General features: G+C 35.4%; 1 protein-coding gene across 2 annotated transcripts in view; it reads left to right on the forward strand.

Annotated features, from left to right (window-relative positions):
- Positions 1 to 15532, forward strand: part of FAM174A (family with sequence similarity 174 member A) — a 29954-nt gene extending 14422 nt beyond the window's left edge. The window contains exons 2-3 of one of the 2 annotated variants that reach the window (XM_053911089.1): positions 3317 to 3487; positions 14989 to 15532. In XM_053911089.1, coding sequence (XP_053767064.1) covers positions 3317 to 3455 — 139 coding nt within the window. In that variant the 3' untranslated portion in view covers positions 3456 to 3487; positions 14989 to 15532. The remainder of the gene's footprint in view (positions 1 to 3316; positions 3488 to 14988) is intronic. The other variant, XM_053911082.1, reaches the window with a different exon arrangement.
- The last annotated feature ends 2036 nt before the right edge of the window (positions 15533 to 17568 follow it).

The following is a 17568-nucleotide window of genomic DNA, read 5'->3' on the forward strand; positions in this document are numbered from 1 at the left end:
TATACTCAGGATATTTGTATTGCATTTTACACATAATGTTTGTTAGTATTTTAAGTAGATGGTTTATTGAATCAGCCCAGTAATTTTAAAGGTTCACAGGCGTTTTTGACCTTCCTTGAGAACAAGCAGTGCATATAGGCACATATGTGTGTTATTACACTGTATTCGATGTTTGCACGGCCATCGAACCGTCACGACCATGCTGCATTCACTGACTGTGTGTTTGGATTTAGGAAAGACATTTTTAGGGAAGCTCATTTCAAGTTTAAATTCTGTTAAACACTATACAATTTTTTTATTCGACTTATTCTTGTAAAAATTAATAACATTTACTAAAATACTAAATTAATTTAAGTTGATCTGCATTCCCCCATTTATTTGGTGCAGAACAATGCACTCACTATCTCTGTATTTGAAGTAGTTTCTTGTTTTTCAGGAGTCTGGATTTGTGTTCAGAAGATATTTGTATACACGATTAAAGGACAGTACAAGCTGGCACAAACAACAGAGTACTCACCAAGTCCAGTCAAATGTTTACACTCTGTGCAGAGAGAGAAAATTGTATTATTAGGCAGATTTGTTTGGCCACTTATTGAAAGATTGGGAATTTATTCAAGCTATGATGAATACCTGGACAGTGGAGAAGAGTGGTAGCTGAGATAAACTTAAAAGCTCTTAAGCTCTATGTTCATATTATTCCAAGGTACCTTATGACCGGTAGTGACCAGATTATTAACATATGGAGTATTTGATACATAATATATAACCTGGAAGGATCTGGTTTATTTCAAAAAATAATTTCCCATGACATTAATTTCATATCTTGTTGACTGAGGATGAATGTTTACAAAGCCATGTGGTTTCGAAAATTGAACACCAGACTGGCAAAAGGAAAGAGGAGAAATTATAACTCTGAATGTTCTTAACTTTCACTGCCATGTAGCTTCCTTAACTTTTCAGATCGAAGGAATGCGTACAAGTGTTATTAATCGCGTGGTTCCAAAGGACCAACAGTGAACCATAACACCATTCTACATTTTTTATTTCTAATTTCAGAGTCGTTACTTTTACCATTTCTGTTCTTAGTTTCTCTGTGAGTTACTTTCACAAATCTAAATTAGAGGTTGGCAAACGGTGACCCATAAGGCAAATTTAGTCTGCTGAACTTTATTTTAAGGCCTGTGAGCCAGGAATTTTTTTTTTTACATTTTAAAAGATTGTTAGAAATCAAAACAACAAATCAATTAATATGAGTATGTGACAGACAGTATGATCTACAGAGTCTAGGATATTTACTATCTGACCCTTTACAGAAAAAGTTTAAACCTCCGGTCTACATGCCACATGTGTGAGCATGTGTGTGTATGTGCACACACACCCATGCATACCAACATTCACATAAATATACATGCTTGTTAATTAATTATCTAAATGTTTAATTTTTCACTATGTAAGAAAGACCAGCTCATGCTACTATCAATCTACCTGATGTTGATAGTTCTTATATTAGTATTAACTTTTTTTTGGTTACACTTTTAGCTTTAAATACTGTACTGTTTCTTTTAAGATTTTCATTTATTTTTAGAGAGAGGGGAAGGGAGGGAAAAAGAGAGGGAGCAAAACATCAATGTGTGGTTGCCTTTCCCACACCAGCAAATGGCGGACCTGACCCGTAATTCAGGCATGTGCCCTGACTGGGAGTTGAACCAGTGACCCTTTGGTTCACAGGCCAGTACTAAATCCCCTGAGCCACACCAGCCAGGGCAAAATACTGTACTATTCTTAAATCTCTGTTTTCTGTTTCAGCACCTTTGGGTGGGCGTAAGGATAAATCTATAGATAGTGATTCGTGGGAATTATCTTGATTTTTATCCAGGAATAGGCATGTTTTTGAAATTTTTATCACTGACCCTAGGTACTTTATACCCAGAAGGCAGCACCATGCCTGATACTCGGTAAGATTCTAATATTTCTTGAGTGTATGTTTGTATGTATAGGACAGTTTGTTTCTCAGGGTTCCCGTTGTCATGTTTGCAGAGGTTTGTATTGCTTTTTATAGTTGATGCCATAGTTGTAGAATTTCTTGTCATACTTAATTACATCCAACTAAGTGAATCAGAATTTAAGTAAACTTATTTGCCATTACTTGCTGAAATACCTTCTGTTTTGTTTTTAAACTACATAGATATTTGTATGACACGCGTTCCTTTGTGTGGAGGTAAGGTTGTTGCATAAAAAATGACTTAGGCATTGACATGATATCACCCAGACACTCAACAAACACTTAAAGTGTGTGTTAATGCCACACACTGTACTAGAAGTAGTGTAGTCACACGGTGTAGTGAGCGAGACAGTCATGGTTGCTGCCCTCAGGGAATGTAGTGGGAAAGACAGGCAAATAAACAGTCATGTACATAAGCACATATAAATGCAAACTGGTGTAAAGAATTTGAAAGAAAAGAAGAAGTTATTTGAGAGAAGCAGAGAATATGGTTTTAATTTAGGAGACCTTTTCATATGCATACAGATAATGTTTAGCATCCTAAAATATTTCCTTTCCTCTAGGGCAGTAGTTCTCAAAATTTGCATGCATCAAACTCACATGGAGTATTTGTTAAAATGGTGTGTTTTGGGTTTCCAAGTTCAAAATTTCTTATTTACTAGGTGTAGATGGACATGAGGATTTGCATTCCTAATAGTTCTAAGTGTTTGTGATTCTGCTGATCCTGGAAACCACACTTTAAGAACCACTGATCTAGGATGATGGAGTCACTTGTAGAACTTGAACAAAATATTGATGCTTAGTTTCTGTATTTGGAAATTCTGACTTAATTGTGTGGTGGTATGGTCTGAGTATGGAGCTTTTTAAAATGCCCCAGGTGGTTCTGATGTACAGCCAGCGTTGTAAGCTACCCAGTTGGGAATTGAGTACATATACACATACCATTTCTTAGCGGGGCTGAAAGTACATAATCCTGTATGGTGGTAAGAATGCATGGAACAGGTTGGCGAGAAGGTTGGACTAGAGGCTGCAGTAAAAATATGGTACCTGAACTAAGGCTTAAAGGAGGATCAGTCAACACTGTAACCTGACAGAGAGAGATGCGGGTACATCAGACAGAAGAAACAGTGAGTAGGAGTAGGTTTTGTTTCATAAATAACCTAGGCTGAATTTCTGACATGTAATTATTCTGATATTGAGAGTCTCCTGTGTCAGAAAAAGAGGGGATAATTTATTTTTAATTTACAAATAAGTATAAGGATCACCTGTACCATATTCTAATAATTTTTATTCACTAATATATGTATTTAATAGGATGCGAAGAAGAAACCGAAAGACGAGGAGGTACGGAGTTCTGGACACTAACATAGAAAACATGGAGCTGACCCCGTTAGAGCAAGATGATGAGGACGATGACAACACGCTGTTCGATGCCAATCATCCTCGGAGGTGAGTGTGCAGCCGTTTAACTTCGTGAATCAGAAGGTAAGTCCTTCACCAGTAAATTGAAAAAACAAGGTAGAATTTGATATAATATTTAGTTTTTATTCTAAAAGATTTCACTCAGTTCTTTTTTAATGAAGTTCTTTGTAGTCCCCAACCAATAGCTCACATTCACATTGCTTCACTAAAATAAACATAAACAATAGAATACCATCCTCCAAAGAAATCTTTATTGTACATCTTGCACAGATTTGCTTTTTTAACTCCTGTATCCTGGTAATACTATTAACTCTGTGTGTGTCCAGGGGGATAGTAAAGTTATTTTATCAATGCATTCTGAATTTACTGCGGTGTTAGTCTGGGTTACTCTGCGGTATTTCCTGGCAGAACTGTGGGACTGATGGTATATGGCCTGGTAGTGTAGCTATGTCTTCTCTCAGACCTAGTCTTACTGAGTGTTAAGATCTTTCCTAAGAGGTTTGGATAAGTGAAATTATATGAATATAGAATTTCTTTCAATGCAAATGAATGAAAGAAGGAGGCAATAAAGAGTCATTTCAATAGGGAAGAACATTTGGATAGAAGAGTAACTATTTTGATAAAGGAGTTATAATCAGGCACAAATGTAGAGTACAGAAATCTGGGGTTCAATAATATGTCTATTAAAGTGTATCTATATGACCTTTTAGTTGCTGGTAGTTCATTTAATAAAAATACATGTGTGAAATGCCAGTTGTAGAGTTAGAATAGGATGAGAGACTGGATTTATAAACTTTAACAAAACAACTACATCTGTTCATTACAGACTCAGTCTCTTAGCGAAAACTAACCTGAATAAAATACATTACATAAAAATTTTAGAATATTTGAATATACATTCTGAAAAGCCCTCAAACTGCCTGTGAAGTATTATACAATTCCCATTAAGTCAAATACTGCCAGTGGCTCTCTGCTTCTTTAGTGTGAACCAGAGAAAGTTGCTGGCATGTATTTAAGAGCTACTGTGTATAACAAAGACTTATCTTGATACATTAGAAATCACAGTAAGAATAATATGAAATACGGTTGGAAACAGACTGACGGAATAGCACATCATTTCTGTGATTTTGGGCTCACCCTACAGGAGGTTCCCATTGAATAAGATGGGGGTGGAGTCTCACTTATATATAATTATTAACTTCTTTTAATTTTTTACACAATTTTTACAGTACTTAAAAAGTATAGTATTTGCAGTATTCTTAAAAACTAAGTGTATGTGGGGTGCCTCTCCTGTACTACACAGAAAGGGAAGACCAAAAAGGAAGTTGCTAACTTAGGAAGTCAGGGTAGTTTCCAAAGAGGAACTGAATTTGAACCCAATTAATGTATTTCAAGGAGGCTTGACTACAGACAAAGTTAGCTGTAGGCAGCAGCAACTACCTAAAGTGTAGTAGTTGTGGGGGATGGTAGTTCAGGGAGTGCAGCAGAAAGTGGCCAGAACATAGCCTGTTGTGTGTGCACATGTATTTATACAGGCAGGGTTGGGAGGACCAGCTGTGAAGGACACACAGATGTGCAAGTCTTTTCGAGGGAAATACACAGTTTTGTAATCTACCAAGAAGTTTGGTATTACCTTGCTGTCATTGGAGAACTATTGATGCTGTTTGGAGTGTATGTAATCAGATTATCAGGTTTGTGTTGTAGAATAACACTTTTTTTTTTTTTAGTCCTCGCCTGAGGCCTGAGGATATATTTTTTATTGATTTTTAGAGAGAGAGGAAGTAATGGGGTTTGAGGGGAGAGAAACATCCATGTGAGAGAGAAACATCAATCAGTTGCCTCCCACACATGCACTGACCTAGGGATGTGCCCTAATTGCTAATGGAATCCACAGCCTTTTGTTATACATGAGGATGCTCCAACCAGCTGAGCCACCTGACCAGGGCAGAATAATACTTGTAGTAGTGAGGAAGGTGGCCTAGGAGAAATGAAGAGAGGAGAGGCATAAAGAAGGGGTCAGTTTTATTAAGATATAATTACCTATAGCAGTCTTTTAGTCTGCATCCGGGCACGTCACAGACCTTCCTCTAATATTTACCCACTCTTTACCCCGCTCTTCATGAATCTTGCATCCCATTAGGGAGCTACACATTAATCAGAGTTACATAAACGGAGAAAGAATAAGTATAGGGTGGTATATGAACTTCCAGCAGAGGCATAGAACACTTAACCAAAAGCTAATAGTCCAGAAAATCCTCTTGGAAGTGATACATAAATTGAGACCTGAAAAAATAAGTAGAAATTAGCACAATGAAAAGTGGTTATTTGGGTGGGGATTGGAAAAAGAACAGCAGGTACAAAGTACCAGAAGCAAAAGAGAGTGTAGAACATTTAAGGGACTAAAAGAAGTTAAATAGAGGCTATATTACCATGTATGACAATGAATAAATGTGAATGAATAATTTTTGAGCTTCGAATGCAAAAGAAAGTGATAGGTAATGCGGAACAAAGAATCAAAAGGCAGATCATGATCCATATTAATCAGTTAGAAATTACAAATTATGAAAGCCACTTGGAAAATTTTAAGACAAACACAATCAAAGGTGTATAAAAAAAGTTTATTCTGCGATACATTGCAGAAGAGTTAAGATAAGGAATCAGGTGACTAGGAAGACTGGTTAGATGGTGCAAGTACATGGGGTGCCTAGTGCTAGAGTGATAGCAAGAGAGGTAGAGAGGAGTAAATTATTCAAGAGGCTTTGAACAGTATTATCAACAAGATTTAGGTGTTGTGTTTTGAGGGTAAAGGAGGGAGAAATAGTAATAATAATAGAGAAGCAAATTTCAGGGGTAATGATAATGATCAATGATAATTTCCATTAAGTCCTGACTCAATCATCTTGAGTTTTTTAGCAGTATGACCCTATTTACTTTTAAAAAATATATTAGGGAAAAAAACTTTAATGTACAGATGTCTAGATAAAGTAAAAACAGCAAATTATCACTGCTTTTCTGTTCACTTATTCATTCATTCATTCATTCATTCATTCACTCATTTATCCAATAAATGAATGATGTAGCAGCTATTTCTATTACAACTATCCAGTGCCAGGGACTGGTCTAGGTGTTTAGGACGCATTAGAGCAACAAAACAGAAAAAGAAAAAAAAAAGGAAAGAAATCCTGACTTTGTGGCACTTAGCTTTAGTGAGGGAAAGGTGAGATGTGGAGGTTGACAGTTCATTTTTATTTTCACTTTTCTTTCTGGATTCTTCTATGTTGTCTGATTTTTGTTTCTTCAAAGAGCATATATTTGTGCGTTACTTTAAAAAAACCTTTTGTTTGGGAATAATTTAAAGTCTCTGGAAAAGTTAAAAGAATAAAAGTAGTACAAAGAAAATCCTGTAATTTTTTATGTAGATTCAACTATTAATATTTTATGTAATTCTCTTGTATGTCCTCTCTCATAATATAGATACAAAATAATGCATCTCCCTCAATTTATATTTACCTGATGTTCTGGTGTTTCATCATAATTAGATTCAGGTTACGCATTCTTAGCTGAAATACTACGCAGATCATCCTTCCTTCTTCTCAAGATACCATATCTGAAGACACATAGTGTTCATCTGTCCTTCATTAGCAGTGGTGATTTTGATGCACCTGTTCTAGGTTTTATCCAATTTCTCTAGTTATTGCTTTTTTCCCCTTGCAACTAACAAGGAGATATATTAAATCATGACAGTATTCTGCTTCTCATTAAAATTTCCCCCAGGTTTAGCACTCAGTCTTCATTTTTGCCTGTTCTGATCTTCACTATTATAGTTGCAAAATAATGGTTTTCCAACTTCAATATTTGTTCCATATTTACCAATGATCCTCACCCTCTGTAACTTAGAGATTATTTTCTGTGAGGGGATATACAGTCCAAACTCCTTACTTCCTTTGAAGCTGATTCAGCGAGTAGCTTTCTCTGATCTTCTGATGTCGGTAGTAGAGATTCAACATACATTATGGCATCAATTTATTTAACAGCTCAAATTTGTCTTATGGGGAAGATGCATATAGATCTTTTTGTGACTCACTTCAATAACACATGATCATCATCTATAATGCTATTTGTTTCTCCCAGTAAAGGTGAAAAATCAGTACTTACATGGAGACTAGACTAAAGGTTTTGGGGGGCCCTGAAAGAGGACTTTCACCAGGGCTTCCCAGAACAGCCATATAAATGGTGGGAGGAACCATGGAATGGATGATGGTGGTCAAATGCCTTCAGAGGGATACGATCAGGGATCCTGTAACTGAGGCCAAGGGAGAAGCCTGGACAGAGCCAGGTAACAGAAGTACCCTAGGGGTGATTTAATAGTCACTTGTTAGTAAATACCGATTCTAGTGTAGGATGTACTCGACATTGTACTAGGTTCCTTACATGCACTATATGACCTCAAGACAGTTGTGTGAAGTTTGTCCTGTTGCTTTCATTTTAAAGATAGGAAAACTGAGGCTCAGGGAGATTAAATGAGTTAGACTTCCTGCACAATCTCATTCCATTTATTACTTATTTGATTTATATCTATGAAGAGAATAATTATAAATTCTATTCATTTTGTTATCTGTACCAGTGCCAGCTATTACTTATTTTTAAATGAAGACCCTAAAAATGAGAATTATAAATACTTTGTTTTGTGTACCGTGCCAGTTGCAATACAGAATCATATTAGTCCACAGCATAACTGCTGGTAATTCATGTTGCATCATCTCTTATGGATGCTGCCTTCATTGTTTAAGTGCTTTCTAAAATTAGTTCCTCCTCATTTTCTAAATTCTGTCCACAAAATAACAGGAAGCAAGTCATTTCCAGAGAAGTAAATGGATTTCCTTGCTTACAATTTTATCACAGTATAAATTTATCCTTTTGTAGTTAGCTCTTTCTGAGAGGGATGTTTTTAATGTGACTTTTAGTATATCAAAATTTTAATAATGATTGTAGTTGGTAGTTAGGATTGGAGGTAATTATTTTCACTGGTCCTTTATATTAGTTTGGACAACATGAAACTGCCAATATATGCTTCAATGTAAATTTCCTAAAGAGAATGTGTTATTTCATATGGAAGGATGTCACAGAGAGGGCTGACTCCAGGCACAGTATATCAGGGCTCTGGCTCCTTTCCTCCATGAACCCCTTGCTTCTGCCCATTTTCGTGTGTTGGCCTCATTTTTAGGCTAATAATAAGAGGATGCCAGTAGTTTCTGTAATTACACCCAGAATGCTAACTTTCCATGGAAGTTAGGGACTAGTTCTCTTATGTCTCTTTCTTAGAAATTAGAAAAGTTTCCCCAGAAACTCTTAACAGACTTCTTTTCTGGAAATGACTTGCTTCCTGTCATTTGTTTTTGTTTTCCATATCATTGGTCATGTGATCATTTCTAAACTAAACCCTGGGGAGAAAAATCAAAGTATCATGATTAGCTCAGAATCATCTTTTGGAATTGAATGGATATTAAGGAGTTAACAATCACCATTACCACTATATCTAGTAGTTTAAGCATTGAGTTTAATACGGTCAAGTTGGGAAAATTTGTAGGTTGTGGGAAAAAATAACTTGAGCACCTTGGTTAATATAACTTACCTTGAATTTGCTATTGATACTCTGATTTTTTAAATAGAGATTTCTTTTGTTTAGTTATGGAAACATTTTACACGAAGAAGTTATAAAACTAAAAAAAACAAATACCAATTCTTTAACTGTTTCAGCCCTCTCATACCAAAAATTTGACGAGGAATAGGAGAGTATATACTGACTAAAAATTACCTTCATTTTCTTCAAGTGAAACATTTTATGTATTTAATACAATTCAAAAATATTAGAAACATAATCATAACTGGTCTCAAAAATGCTTTCTTGCTATTTTGTTTGATTTCTACTGAACAGTAAAATTATTAAGCTAGTAATTTATCACTTTCAGACTATTTTAATAATTTTTGCCACGTTTGTAATTTTTTTAAAAAAATCCTAAATTTTCACTGTAGCCACCTCTGTTTCATTAAGTTTAGTATCACATTATATGTGTTCATTGCATTTGTACTCAGTGTTACTTAGCCAGAAGATATTTTATGGGTTTTAATATCAGCATATCAGAATCAGAAAGCAGTTTCGATTTAAGTGTTTGACCAGAAAGCCTATTTAAAAAAATCTTGTTTAAACAGTTATCAATTTGAAAATATTTTAAATTGATTTTTAAAACAGCACTTTATGCGGAACGCAACATTATCAGAATAAACACTAAGGTTTTCAGATGTACATGACGCACCTAAAGGGAACAGTGGTGTCTTTCTCATTACTTAGCCGGGTAAGCCGTCTTGTGGAATTTTTTGTATGTTTTACTTTTTCTGCGGACATTGAATCTTAGAAGGAAGTTTGTCTTGCTCCGTTAATAATTAGACATCACAGTGTGCTTATTGGATAGGAACATGTATCATTTGTATATTATTTTAACAAATGCTATGTAACATCAAATTTTTTTTTATTTTTAAATATAGCTTGTAGTTTAGAACCATTTAATTTTTTATTTTTATTGAATTTATTGGGGTGATAGTGGTTAATAAAATTATATAGGTTTCAAGTGTACAATTCTATAACACATCATCTGTATATTGTATTGTGTGTTCTCTACCTCCAGTCAAGTCTCCTTCCATTAAATTCTAATTGGTAATACTGTTGTCTCATCCCAGTGCATGGTCTGGAGTTGCCCTCTCTAATTTGATAGCCCCTAGCCATATGTGGCCCTTGAAATGTGACTCACTCGTGTGACTAAGAAACTGAATTTTTAATTTTATTGAAATTCAATAAATTGAAATTTTAATTTAAATTGCCAGATGTGGCAAGTGGCTACTGTGTAGGACAGCACAGACCTATAGCAAAAGTCTTTGATTGATCTGGTGTAAACTAATTCTATTAAATGAAAACTCTTACACAACAGTTTCATTATAGGTTCCTGTTTACATAGCAGTCACTTTATTTAATAAAATGCTCGCTTCTTTGGTTCAGGATTTATATTCTGCTGTGTTTGTTGGGTTACTGACTCTCTGAGGAAACAGTGGGAGAGACGGACGAGGGCGGCAGAGCATAGCCACCCCGAAGGTTGATTTATGGGACCGGGGTCAAGACAATGCAGGGACCAGGACCTCAATTTTATGGGTAGGAAAAGTCCTAAACACAGTTCTTAAGGCATGAACCTTTCCGAGTGCTCTGAGATTGTGTTTATTCTAAAAAATCCACAGGCATTATATCTACTATAAGAACACCTGGGAAGAGAAAAAAAACTCCAGGAGTCTAGTATTTGCAAATTTATTTAAATGAACAAAAATATAACAATGCTCTTAACTGCACTAGAACAGTTTTTCGTTTCAAATTTGATTTGATTTTATCACCATTTTGATAGTTTCAGATTCCCAAGTTGGCTTTTAAGTTTTCTTGAAGAGAATATCTTTTTAAAATTATTGTATCATTGTAGAATGTGTAGAGACAGAGCATTCTTGAAGCTTGAAAAATACTCAGAGTTAGATTTCCTGTAAAATATGTTAATATCATGCACTTGCTTTACCTCATAGAAAGCATGGCATTTGTTTTTGTGGAAAGAATATTTAACATGAGATCTACCCTCTTAAGTTTTAGGTGCACAATAAGTATTGTTAACTGTAGGCACAAGGTTGTACAACATATCTCTAGAATGTATTCATCCGCACTAACCAGTACTTTATAACAGCTGAATAGCAACTCCCTGTTTTCTTCGCCCCTCAGCTCCTGCCAGCCACCACTCTATGCTTCGATAAGTTCGACTAATTTTTACTACTGGTCATAGAGAACCTGGAATTACAAAGACTCAAATGTTTTCCCCACGTTGTAAGAAGTCTGTAGTAGCTGACCCCTGGCATCAATTCAATGGCTATTTGATGGCCGGGTCTACATCTATACAACTTTCTCAAACATTTCCTCATGTTTGTCCTATCGTGGTTCACATGGCTGCTATAGTTTCATCCATCACAACCGTGCTCCAGACAAGAGGGTGGTGGGCAAGAACCATGCCACGTCTGCCTCTTTATCAGGAAATCACAATTTCTCAGAACTGTCCCCTTCCTCCCAGGAGACTTTAACACCCCCTTCACTCACCAAAAAAAGAAAGAAAAAAAATATCAGCCAACTACAAGGAGTGAATAAACATTGAGTAGACAGCCCAGGTTATTCAAAGTATTTTCTGAGGTTAAATCCAGTAACTGGCAAGAGAGGAATGTTTGGGTTTGGGTGTTCCTAAACGCAATGAAGGCATGATTCTGAGGAGTTACTGTTCGAGTAGCAGTTTTACAGATAAGTAAGAGAAAATAGGATTATTGTTCAGGAAAATAGGGTTATTAAGATAGAGCATAGAACATTTGACGTTTAATCTTATCTTTAGGTTTTGTGATTAAACCTCCTGATTTGGAAGCCATCAAGGCACTAAGTGTTGAGGTTATCTGTTTTCTCAGGTCACTGTACATTTGAAGTAGCTTTGTTTGTGTGGGTTCTGCATGTCACTATCATAGCATGTGGTTGAACAAGGGTGTAACATTCTTAATTCTTTTGCATCTTTAATTCTTATGGTAAAGAACTTGAACTTGTCAATTTCAGTCATTTCCAGCTTAAACATTGTCAATTCAAGATTTAAACATCATTAATTAAAGATTCTCCACGCTTTCCCCTTTCCTTTTAATCCAAGTTAATCTAAATTCTGTGGAGATTTGCACCATTAGTCATTTAATCTAAGACATTAACTTTAAGCTGTAGCACTAAGAAAGAAAAAATACTGTCAATTTAATTATGAAACAATATACTGTGTTATTTGGACTATAAAACGCACCCCCCCAATTTGGGAGGAAAGTGGGAATGCGTCTTATAGTCCCAATGTAGCTTACTTGGCTCGTGGGGGTGGGGGCAGCGGTGGAGCAGGGTTTTTTCCTAGTTTCCTCCTCTAACACCTAGGTGCCTCTTATGATCCCGTGTGTCTTATAGTCTGAAAAATACGGTAATGATATTTTTACCTAATACAAGAATCATGCACAGCAATCACTCAACACAACTAAAGTATTTGTCAATTTTATGCCATCATGTGCATTTCTTGGTGTGTAATAGTCTCATTTAGAACAGAAATTAAATGTTTTTTGGCAAAAATATGGAATTGACCCCGCTGTTTTAGCGACAGACATTTGTGTCCTGGCATCAAATTATAGCCTACTGTTATCTTTCATGTCTTTCTACATATATAACTTCTGCTTCAGTGATGATTCATGATGCTATATTTCGAAGGCATTTTAGACATTATTAAACTCATTCCTTGTAATACTAACAGTTCAGTGGAAATACCAATACAAAGAGCTTCAGTCAGTTTTGTGCACATACGGGCAATACCTGTGTGACAGCAATTCTAAGATGCCATCAATTGGGAGACGAATTCCAAATTCAAAGATGTTAAAATATGAAATATGTGTTTTAGAAATTGTGAAGTATAGCACCCTCAGTAGGAGAGGGTACACTTGCAGTCCTGCTTGGTTTGGGGGCTTTAGCCTCTATCCCTGCCTCTTCTGCCAGAAGCCTCTTATTAACAGGTCCACACAAATTACAGTGCGTATTCCTGGGTGCGCCTCCAGTCTTCTCCGATTCTACCAGTCACACACACACACACACACACATACATACATATGTACATATATATATATACACACATACATACATATATATATATTCCAATAAATATATATATTTATTCCAGGCATTGGGAACTCTTGGGTTTCTTACCCTGCCCTATGCTAATAAATGTACCACATTTTTCAAATTGCTGTGAGATCTCTGAGAAACTGAGTTAGGGATAGAAATATAGGAGATTTCACTGAGGAAGTGATAATTGGGTTGTAGTTATTTTTAAAAATATGTAAGAGATTTGCCCTGGTTGGTGTGGCTCAGTGGATTGAACACAGGCCTGCGAACCAAAGGATCACGGGTTCAATTCCCAGTCAGGGCACATGTGTGGGTTGCGGGCCAGGTCCCTGGTGGGGGGCACTTAAGAGGCAACCACACACTGATGTTTCTCTCTTCCTCCCTTCCCTTCTGTCAAAAAATAATAAATAAAAGCTTTTTTAAAAATGCATAAGAGATTCAAATAAGAGTATTATTTCAAGCAGAGCTGAAAGCGTGAGTCGAGGAATGTCCTGGCAGGAGTGCGTGCGTGGTGTGAGCCGCCACAGCACACACGGTATGTGAAAGGGTCCCAGCAAATCAGTCAGATTTGGGGACCCAATCAAGCAGAACGTGTTAAAAAGCAACGTATTAAGGATTTGGGTTTTGCTAGTTGTGAAAATGGTCACAAATCATTCACTGCTTTGGAGTGAAGGAGTAATAGCATGAAACTTATTTTCTTGGAAAATGATTTTGTTGACCTTGTAAAAATGAATTAGAGTTAGAAATAAACCAAGGTCCAATTTTCTGAAGTTGTGTCAGTTCAGTTGATAGATGGCAAAGCAGAAGCAAAGGCCAAAAGGGAAGGGGTTGTATAAAATGAGGACTACATGTTAATTGTGTTTTAATAACCTTCACCATCTTTTTGAAAAAGCTTAAATTACCCCCAAATTAAAATATATTAGAATCTCATTAGCCTACAACAATCTAGAGGTTTATTATAGATTGCCTACTAAAGATTTAAATAAAACAGCAAGCTGGAAGAGAGCATTACTCATTCTCAAACATATCTCCCATGAATTTGTAAATGTTGATGGTTGTAAGAGAAGAATAGGTTAGTCAAATTAGCATACCTTTGGCTATTCTTGTAGTTTGTCTAAATGCCTTTGGTTGTACTGGCTCTGATTAGCAGAAGTTTCTTAGAAGCTATGATTTCGATTAAGTAACAGTAAAGCCTGGTGTGTAATTAGAATTAAGGTCTGTAAAAATGGGTGTGATGAAAGTGGGAATTCTTTTGACCATAAACCAGTCAATAAAGGAAGAAATGAGCAAACTTACCCCATTATATGTTTATGGAAGACCTTATCTTCTGTTTGCATGAATTGTTACTGTGTTATAAATATTAGAAGCAATTTTTTGTTTAATAGAGTATGTACTTCCAGGCCTGCTGCTTCAATTGATTCTTGTTTCTGAAGATTTAGAAATACAATCAGTTAAGAATTGTATTTACAGAAATTATACAAATAACTGTATTTTATACTTAAGTCAATTAAAGTCATTTATGAATATTATATGAGGGTGTAACTTGGTAACACTATGAACTATTCTTTAATTACCAACACTAGTTACATATAAAATCCCTTTGAAAAAGTTAGAATTATAATGTAAACTATAGTATCTGGCATAATTAATATAGACAAAGCCATCGTGTGTTTTATCGGTGTCATTCATGATAACTCCCGTAGATTAAGTACTTTCATTATCTTCTTGACACTCCAAATCTTTGGGAATACTTTAAAATATGATTAAATTTATTCCAGGATAAGCATTTAATGGTATTTTATTTTTCTTGCAGATAAGACTGTGCCTTTTGCGAAGATTTCTTCTTTCTACAATGAAGAGCAGAATTTTTATGTTTAAGGAATAAGAAGCCACTTTATCAATGGGGGGGGGTATTTAAGTCACATATATTATGACAGCTCTTAATTTGTTATTGCCATAAATACTATATTGTTTTACTATGTTTTTGTATATATAGAAGTGCTCTTAATGGGCTTAGAGTTATTTGGAGTAAACTGTGCTATAATAGAAATCTGTTTGAAAGGTACTTTAAAGCAGGGTGTTCTCTGATCAGTTTTTGTTTCCCACTTATTATTGGAAACTGTTTTATACACTAATGACTTTGTTTGTTTTGATTTTGCTGTTTAATTATTTTTTTCCTGGAACTATAAATTCCAACAACTGACTGCTGTGTAAAAAAAAATTTTAAATTTCTTTATCAAGATATATTTCCCATTGTTGCGGGGGGAAAAGCCAAATTTATTACTTTGCCTTTGGGTCTTTTAAATATTGATAAATGTGTGAGTTGTATGGAAAACAATAAATATGATTTAAAGTTATTTTAAGTGGTACAGTGTTTATAAAATAAACCCATACTATTGAATTATTATATAGTAACATGCATTTTATATGATTTCTAGAAAAAATCTGTCAAAGAAGGGTCATTACATTTTAGCAAATTTCTTATTGAATCAGGATATCTATGTTTATTAGATATTTCAGAAACCAGTAAATTTCAAAGCCAATATTTTTATTAATAGTATTGAGAAATAAAAATAATGATAGACATTTTAATCATATTACGGTATAGGAGAGTAAGGAATTAAAGTAAGTGCATAAAGTAAGAATCAGACAAACCTGGACACAAAAGGTGATTTTATTATCTCTGAACGAATTATTGAGCTTCATTCAACCGTATCAAGCCTCAATTTTTCACATTCTAAAAATAGAGGAGAACTTATAGCAAAAGCACAGGTCGCACACTGAGTTTCTTACAGGGGACAGGGAGGTCATTTAAATGTGTGTCACTCAGGATAGGCTTAATAGGGGTGCCCGACCTGCGGCCCATGGGCCACATGCAGCCCAGGGTGGCTGTGAATGCGGCCCAACACAAAATTGTAAATTTATTTAAAACATTATGAGATTTTTTTTGTGATTACATGTCCCAATGTATTTAATGTGTGGCCCAGGACAGCTCTTCTTCCAGTGTGGTCCAGAGACAGCAAAAGATTGGACACTCCCGTCTAGAACATGTAGTACTCCCCACCTCACCATGGGTTATGACATAGATTTTTTTCCCCTCACTTATGCTGCCCATTTCTTATTGGCTGTGATTCCGCTCTTTGTTGTCTTTTCTCAAGAGCCAGAGTCAATGGAGAAACCTCTGCCTGGAATATTGCCTCATAACTGATATCCAGACATGGTGAAGGACATGCCAGTTCATAAGTTTCTGCCCTAAACTACATTTTATTGGTCAAAACAAATCTTAAGGCCACATCTGAGTTCTACAAGGCACAGATAGGTAATCTAGCAATGAGATGAGTTGGAGATTTGACCATCCAAAATGCCCACTTAGTTTTACCTGTATGTTAACTGGCATACCACGATGAGTCAAGTCCACTGATGTCAATGTGTTTGTGTATATTGTGTAAGCAGGGATTAAAGCAAAAATATGTTTCCTCTTCTACAGGCATCAGCTTCTGTCTGGCTCTCACCAATGGTTAGTAAGGGAATACTTCCCTAGTGTTGCTAAATCTTTTAGTTTTAATTTTCAAGAGAAGTTAGACTCCATATTTCCTATATGAAGTTTCCTTATTTTAAAATATTATTAGAACATATGTTTGAATTACATGTAGCCCCATACCTACCATTTTGTTATATTTGAAAAGCATACACTATAGTATCTTAGAAAGTGATTATTAATATCATTCATTTAATAATTGCTATTATTTATAAACTAACTTTTATATTAAAAGTAAGTGGAGGTAAGAGTTAAATCAGAGAATAAAAATTCTAATTATTAAGATAAAGTAATGATTATTTTCATAAATGATTTTTAAGTTGGGTTTAAAGAAGATGTAACCAAAATGTTTTAAGCAGTGGGAGCAACTTTATTAGAAAAACAATTTCTCTTGGTGACTCCTTCAACTGAATGTGGAAAGTCTGGCATGTTTGTTGAAAATGCTTTTATTTCATTACTTTTATATAGTCATTCTTGAACTGCAGATCCACTATTATAATCATCAGAAGACGGCATACTTTGATTAAAGCTAGACAGTATGCCAAATTTTAGCTTCATTAGATACGGTAGGATTTCACCTACAAAGCTATATGTACATTATGAATAGACAGTGTTATCTTAGATGTTGTAAAAACATGTTCCTGTTCTTCCCATTGTGTACTTCCTTTTGGCTATTTTATTGGCAAGAGCCTCACTTAGAAACTAGAGGTCAATGGACACTAGTGTAATTGTGTTCTAGCTCAGGAGACAGGTAAATGGAGAAAAAGGGTGGTTTTTAAGTAATTTATAGATATTCTACCCTTGAACTGCAAGTTTCTGACCAACCACTGTTCAGGGCTAGTAAACCAATTGCAA

The sequence above is a fragment of the Desmodus rotundus genome, chromosome 1, assembly GCF_022682495.2.
Source record: "Desmodus rotundus isolate HL8 chromosome 1, HLdesRot8A.1, whole genome shotgun sequence".
NCBI lineage: Eukaryota > Metazoa > Chordata > Mammalia > Chiroptera > Phyllostomidae > Desmodus > Desmodus rotundus.